This window comes from Sinocyclocheilus rhinocerous, unplaced genomic scaffold (assembly GCF_001515625.1).
Source record: "Sinocyclocheilus rhinocerous isolate Xijiao unplaced genomic scaffold, SAMN03320098_v1.1 scaffold397, whole genome shotgun sequence".
Classification (NCBI taxonomy): Eukaryota; Metazoa; Chordata; class Actinopteri; order Cypriniformes; family Cyprinidae; genus Sinocyclocheilus; species Sinocyclocheilus rhinocerous.
This window is the reverse complement of record NW_015663491.1, coordinates 603029-610510: the sequence shown is the minus strand read 5'-3', so window position 1 is coordinate 610510 and position 7482 is coordinate 603029. Positions and strand designations below refer to the sequence as shown.

General features: G+C 37.8%; 1 protein-coding gene across 10 annotated transcripts in view; it reads right to left on the bottom strand.

The window, feature by feature from the left end:
- The window catches only part of LOC107728845 (protein furry homolog), a 69395-nt gene that overhangs the window by 33065 nt on the left and 28848 nt on the right, over positions 1-7482 (bottom strand). For all 10 annotated transcript variants that reach the window (XM_016539130.1, XM_016539131.1, XM_016539122.1 and 7 more), the window contains 9 exons: positions 7226-7279; positions 6003-6142; positions 5060-5150; positions 4800-4879; positions 4533-4613; positions 2571-2739; positions 2377-2469; positions 2069-2167; positions 958-1059 (listed from right to left, as the gene is read on the bottom strand). In XM_016539130.1, the coding sequence (XP_016394616.1) occupies positions 958-1059; positions 2069-2167; positions 2377-2469; positions 2571-2739; positions 4533-4613; positions 4800-4879; positions 5060-5150; positions 6003-6142; positions 7226-7279 (909 nt within the window). The remainder of the gene's footprint in view (positions 1-957; positions 1060-2068; positions 2168-2376; positions 2470-2570; positions 2740-4532; positions 4614-4799; positions 4880-5059; positions 5151-6002; positions 6143-7225; positions 7280-7482) is intronic.

The window sequence follows — 7482 nt, the reverse complement described above, 5'->3', positions numbered from 1 at the left end:
TCCAACGGGTCCAACGGGGATGGGGGGTGGGCGCTCTGGAGGTCCCTCAGGACAGACACGGGACAGTGGGCAGTACCCCTTCGGGGCGCCAAGGCGGAGCAGGGGACACGGGAGGCCATGGCGGAGCAGGATACTCGGGAGGCGTACGTCCATGTTTTTATACAGTCTATGGTGTAAACGCGAATCATTTTGAAAACGTTGTCGTGTATATGTGAAACTTTTTAAAAACGCAAGGGAAAAACTTTTCTGTTTTTGACTACATTGTTGTCGTGTAAACGTAGCCTAAAGCAAACAGATCTTTTTCCTACAGGTCAAAACCTTCATTACATAACAAGTCAGCAGCTCTCAGACTAACTGCAGCAGACCGCTGCAAGTACAACATGACAACTGCCTGAGACTCAAAGACAATGAGAGATAATGGAAATCAGATTAAGAGCTGAAAGCTTGAAAGAAAGATTTAGCATCTTGTTAAACATCATTGTCAGAAGGTCTCTCAGTGCTGTACTTCATGGTTATTTTGCACCTCCCTTTTCTTGCCCCAACTCATTTCATTCATTCTTTCACTCTGCCTCTCTCACACACCGACACAGGTATAAAGACTGAATTGCTGAGTACAGAATGTACAATGAGATGTTAAAGCTAATGATAAATGATTCTCCTGTCCTACCTGCCTCCCCTTCAAGCATGCATAACTTTCCTACATTTTGCTGCCCTCCCTCTGCACACATTTTTAACAGCTATTTGCTTATAACAGCTGCCACTTTAAATTTCTGTGCACTTGACTGATGGTCTCCAATGATTAAAAGAACATGCAATCACATGATGCTTACACAACTGCCTTGCACAACAAAACTGCATTAATTTTTTCATGTGATCTGTTGCGATATGCTCATCCATAATCTGACTTCATCTCAGGTCTATTGTATCACACAAGTTTTGTGGATCACAAAGACTCACTTTCAGGTTGGACAAGCAGTTGTTGAGGAAGACGTGCCATCTGTTTAGAAAGATTTGCTTCTGGCTCACACACAGCAGACATGTTACCAATGGATACAGAGCCTGAGAAAGAAAAAAGACAGATCAATGATTACATTATACAGTATGTCCTTAACAAGAATTGTAAAATTCGAAAACTGATCAAAGTCAGTGAATCACTCTAGAACAAAGTGTATTCAAACTCTCTCTCTCCTACACTTCTTTATATCTGTAGCAATTCAGACACACACAAATTCCTACTGAAATCATTATTAATCATGGTAACCACAATTCCAATCAAAAAAACATAGTTTGAACAGGTCGAAGCTATAATCAAAAAGTGATTAAAATAAACACAAAAACAAAGATTTTTAAATATTCTTAGACAGCTTAAAGCAGGTATGAATTTAATAGAGTAAAAATAATTGCAGCAGCCATGTTGCTATGGTTTCATTAAAATATTTGCCAAGAAAATGTCTGATAGCACATTTACTCTTAGTAATTTCAGTATTGTAAATTATTTAAAAAATTTCACATTATTTATTTAAGTGTATATGGGCATTTTTGGGTTGAGAACTACACTTTAAGAAGCACTGCTCTCAAACATATTTTAGAAAGTACTTTGCTGTCATAATAATTTTCCACTTGAGTTGTTATCTTTAAGCTGGATTGCAAAATATTTAGCGGCAATTTGTGGCAAACAAATAAACTGAAACGATGCCCTTTAAAGGCAGGGTATGTGATTTTTCCAAAACACTTTAGAAAACTGATTCGGGCCGAATAGCAAAACAAACTTGTAGCTTTGGTGATTTCAAATATCAACATTGGCTACCAGAAATCACTTACTCTGCCTTTAACAAGAATGTCAAAATGCACAACTCACACACATCACACAGCTAGCTATTGTGTCCCACAGGTTAGGAATGTATAAAATCAACAGTTGTTATGTTAAGTTTTGAAAATTTGAAATATTTTTTAGAGATGGACTATTTGAAACATCACAGACAGCAAAAACATGTCAGCTATGAGCCAATTACTGTTGATGCATCTCCCTCTACTGCTCTCAAGCTTGGGAAAAGAGAGCCAGACTTGCCAGAGAGTGTTTCTTCCTGGATGACAGGTCTAACGTTGTATCGTAGAGCGTTTCCACAAAGTTCCTCAAACAGGGCACGTTCACCTCATTCTTTACCGTCTGAAGAGAAACATCATGTTGAGAATTACAGTTTGAATAGGAAACTCATTAAAATTTAAATCTGCATACAGAATTCTGTAAACTTTTTCTTACTCAAACAAATTCTAATTTAGTGCATAAATAAAAAACACATTTAAATATTTAAAATATTTAAGCATTCAAATACTTAGCTTGGCAGTGTTTACTGCAGCAAAGACGGCTGTACTTACTGCGGCTACAGGGACGAGTATCTCTACGAAGAGTCCAGCCAGAGAGTGTTTAATGTCCTTATCTTTCACCTCCAAGAAATATTGAGCACACTCCTAAAAACATATAAGAGTACAAGAGAAAGATTTTTATTTATCATCGTGTACACTGTTTGTCAGTTAAAATAGAACATTTGTAGTATTGATTTGGTGTGTACCTGCATAAACTGGAAAGACGCTTCAAAATCTTCCACTGGGTACATTTTAATACGAAAGAACTTGACCCCCATAATGAGGCTGATGGTGCTCTGGACCACATACGGGCTCTGCTCTTTCTGCCTGAGCTCCTTCAACTCTGAGATGAACTTCTTCCTCACTGCAGGAAACCTGGGACGAATTGAATGGAATTAATATTTATAAAAAATAATACAGCTAAATAAATATAATAATAAAAATATAGCAAAACAGCAAAGTTTTGGTTTGATTCCCATCATTCTGCAATGGCGATTTAATTACAAGCTGTTGCTTGTTTATCCATATTTGCACAATATATCTTATGATAAATTGCTTATGATGTTTCTCATTTGTAAGTTTAAATGAATAAATGCAAATTTATGCTGAAGCAAGATACAACGAGACATGGGTAAAGATGTCAGTCCACATGTGTACATAATTTAAAAATACTGCAGACAGTATACAAAAAAGTTTCCTGCCTGAAAGCATTCCACGTCTACTTTAGACAGATTGACCAAAAATCAATTCAAAATTTACTAAACTCAAAACTAAAAAAAAAACAACAACAATAAACAGATTTTTAAAGTCACATTCAGTACTTGTCTGTTATTTAATTCTCTTTTAATTGTCTTCAGCTGAGGGCTTTTCTCAATATTCATTACATATGCAACCAACTGCAATTAATAATAATCAGAATATCAGTAAATTAATTCAATCAAATTACAATGGGAAGCCCAAGTTTAAATCCATTCCACCAAAGTCAGCAGATTCTGTTTGGCCGGGACTTGGATGTTTCTTGTACACATGTGTTAGGGAGTGTTTGTGTGTTTGTGAGTTCACTCTGGCAGAGGGAGAGATCTTCAGTCCTATATTTAGAAAGGCATCTGGAGGGGGAATAGGGAGGCATCTCTCTCTGCAAGACTCAATGTTTGTTTTAGGTGAGCTACAAACCAACTGGCTACTTTCCCACTCAGAGAAATAAAGCAACCATGTGTATTTGCACTGTACACACTGTTTGACTGAATTATGCCATTTATCACGTACTGCACTGGGGAGAAGGACAGACCCATGCATACCTAACATGTCGTTCGACTTCAACAAACACATGTAGACTCCAGAAGTTTAAGACTTCCTTATTATTAGTTCAGCCACAAGGACATTTTTCACACTATTAAATATGGAAAGAGGCCATTACTGTCAGTACTGGCGCTCTCACACTAACAGGGAGAAGCTCCATCTTTGTGACACTGATGAAGCTCCCTGTGAACATGACGAGACGTCTCGTCTGTCAGGGTAATGGGCTCCCATTAGTGTTTCATCTAACACTAGACACTCTGTCACAGGAAGAAGAATGCCACCATAATTTTGAGCTTGAAACCAGGTCGCTGGCTTCAAGAGGAATCATGGAGCCATCCATTTCGAGGTGAGGTGGGAATTTTAAAGCAAACGCATGTGGTTTTGGTTTAGGATCCAGATTTTACAGTGGTGGCCCAACACAACATCAAGCGAAAATGGTTTCACTGGTCCAAAATCTCACTCCACATAACTGTATATTAAACTCTAAATATGTTCTGATTTTGCTGCTTCATAATTTACCTGGACTGGGCCACGACACCGACAAACGAGACGTCTCGTCTGTCAGGGTAATGGGCTCCCATTAGTGTTTCATCTAACACTAGACACTCTGTCACAGGAAGAAGAATGCCACCATAATTTTGAGCTTGAAACCAGGTCGCTGGCTTCAAGAGGAATCATGGAGCCATCCATTTCGAGGTGAGGTGGGAATTTTAAAGCAAACGCATGTGGTTTTGGTTTAGGATCCAGATTTTACAGTGGTGGCCCAACACAACATCAAGCGAAAATGGTTTCACTGGTCCAAAATCTCACTCCACATAACTGTATATTAAACTCTAAATATGTTCTGATTTTGCTGCTTCATAATTTACCTGGACTGGGCCACGACACCGACAACCTCTGCATACAGATCAGCCACTATGTGCATGTTGGTTGTGTTGGGCCCAAGGTACCTGCAGGACAGAGAAAGACCATCATTTTTACTGACTTAACAGCACTTACATTTGCAGTGAGTACACTCGACTGAGGGAAAATTAAAATAATGTAAAATGCTTATTAGGCAGATTTACTCATGCAAACACATGCAGGAAAATTATGGATTATGGTGGATGGAGGAAATAACTTGAATGGATCGTTACCCCTCTTTGTACTTAAAGTGTTTGAAGGCCAGGTTAATGACTTCCTGAATGAGGCCGTCCAGAAGAGGGTGGAGAGGGATCTACAAAGAAAGCCAGAAAAAGGAAGAGTAAAAAGACATAAATTAACATAAATTAAATAATAGAATATAATTAAAGAATGAATTTCATTAATTAATATATTTATTTATTACTTTATATTAAATAAGTACAATAAAATAAAATGTAAATGATTAAATCAAAATTGAAATAATTATTATTACCTGTTTTAAAACCTCAATAAGCACAAGTGAGAATATGAAGTCTATTGCTAAGTCCCTTCTTTCCATCAGATAATCTTTCTGCTGTTCATCACTGAAAGAGAGAGGGAACAAGAAACTGAATAAATCACATTTTGATAAACAATCACTGCTTGCTTAAGTCAATAACATAAATATGCTTCCGGGGTTTGTGCCATGAGAGCTTCTGAAATCCTCTATGGCCTGTATTTGATTCTGAAGCACTGATGTAACCAAACCTAACTGCCAATAGCGATATTTGATTACGGTCTGCGGACATGAGATTGCATATCACTGCTGAGGAATTTCTACCTTGCCTTTGCCATTAATATGTGGCAAATAATTTAGGCTAAGAAAATGTTTTAAGTGACCCATTTCTAAAATACACTATTAAAAAACATTATTATGAAAGTAGGCTTACATAGAAATGTCCACAGGAAAAAGATACACCAGACGATACTAATCTTGTTAGTGCATCTATTCAAAAACAGCCAATCATCACAGCCCTTTAGCTATTACTGGCCTAATGTCAGATGAGCTGCTGTGCAGTGCACTGCAGTAGAGATTGTATTTCATAAGATGAAGGCAAGGCTTCCTGACGACAGGCATCAATCACACGCTTCCATCCACACTAGAGCACACATACATAAACACACAAATATACAGGATCCTATTATCACGCTTATGCAAAAGACATTAAATCAGATTAAACTGACTTAAAGAGCAGATACCTGATTTTGTGTGCTCTATTTTTACCTCAAGTATACTCTATAGACAGGGTTCAAACTGGCCAAACATTTCACCATACCCTATATAAGAGTTTACAAATTTCAAAGTTTAAAAAATAGTTCAGAAATGTTAATGTAACTTTAGTAATCTTGGTGAAGATTAGTAACTTCAGTAACTTTAAATCTTGGTGAAGACTCACTTTTTGGACTTGGTGTTTGCACGTGGGCGGTACTCATGGGACTCGTCTTCCAAGCCGTTCTGTCTTTTATACCAGTCAAATAGCGTCCGCAGGATGGAGGGAAGACAATACTCAGCAAGAGAGCTCATAGTGCTGATCAGCTGTGGGGAAACGGAAGCAACTTCAGAAAACTGTTCATTAACTGTCACAGCACTAATTGTACTGCACAAAATGCAAAGGGTACAGTATATACTGTATACCTATTTTATAAAAATAGTATGTGAAACAGTATGCAGCATCCATATTTTAACAACGGAAGTCATCTGGGTAATTTATGCATGCAGACAATTTACATGTTGTGCATAGCGCTTAATTAAAAAAAAACAGTGGGTAGTACGGTATGGCCAACATTGCTTGAATGTGCCCATATAAAAGACTGTAATGCTACATTTCAATTTGTATTATATATAGTATACAATATCTATAGCCTAAATAGTATTTGAAATAAGAATTAGTGTGTTATAAATCATAGTATGTTGAAATGATTATCCCAAAAGATCTAAAGAAAGTAACCTGTGGCTAATATTGCCCACCACCCATTGTGCTTTACAGAAGGATTCAGTAGTATGTCCCAAAACATGTCAATTCTTCTGCTGCACACTCAAAAATATGTACTTTTTCTCCAGAAAATGAATACATACTTTTAGGGCATACTGTAGCTTAACTAGGCAAATTGAGATGCAGCATAAATGAAATGTTATTATGGGTGGTATTCGGGTCAACAGAAAACAGCCAGAATTGAGATCCAGGGAGTGGAGACAGTCATACAGGCTGAGCTAAACCAAATAGAGGAAGGGAGGGGTGTCTGGGCAGAGACGGCCTGGTATTCCCCCAACCACTGTGAGATGTTCATGCACACACACACGTTCAGACTGCTTAAGAATTCAGTACAGAGGGGTAAAGTCGGGACAGCATTGCACCAACTATAGGAATGCTATTCTTAGGGTCTGACTGATGATGACTAAAGATCTACCAATAGAGAAGGGCAAGAAAAGTTGGATGGTATGGCAGCAGATCATTTATTCTTTTTCAACATTACTTTATCATTTCCAGAGCTATCAATTTTTGGTGGAAAGAAAACAAAAACATATCTACAGCCCTTATTGTTTAATTGTGAGTGTGTATCAGGCAGGATAAAAGTCTTAAAAGTCAGGAAGGATATGGAAAATGTCACTTGCTCTCACCTGATCAAACTGTGGGTCTTCTCCTCTTTGTAGAGACTTGGTGAGGGGCTTTTCCTGCAGAACATCAAAAAGAACTTAAGAGTCGTAGATAATTGGCTGCAGATTCCCAGCTGGAAAACCATTTTTCTTTTGTAATGAATGAACTTGAAATAACATATAATCAATGGAATCTGCACTCACAAACCTTTACAGACTTCAGACTTCATTCACCAAGTTCTTGAGTGTTTAATAATTACCCCCCCCCCCACCATTGACGG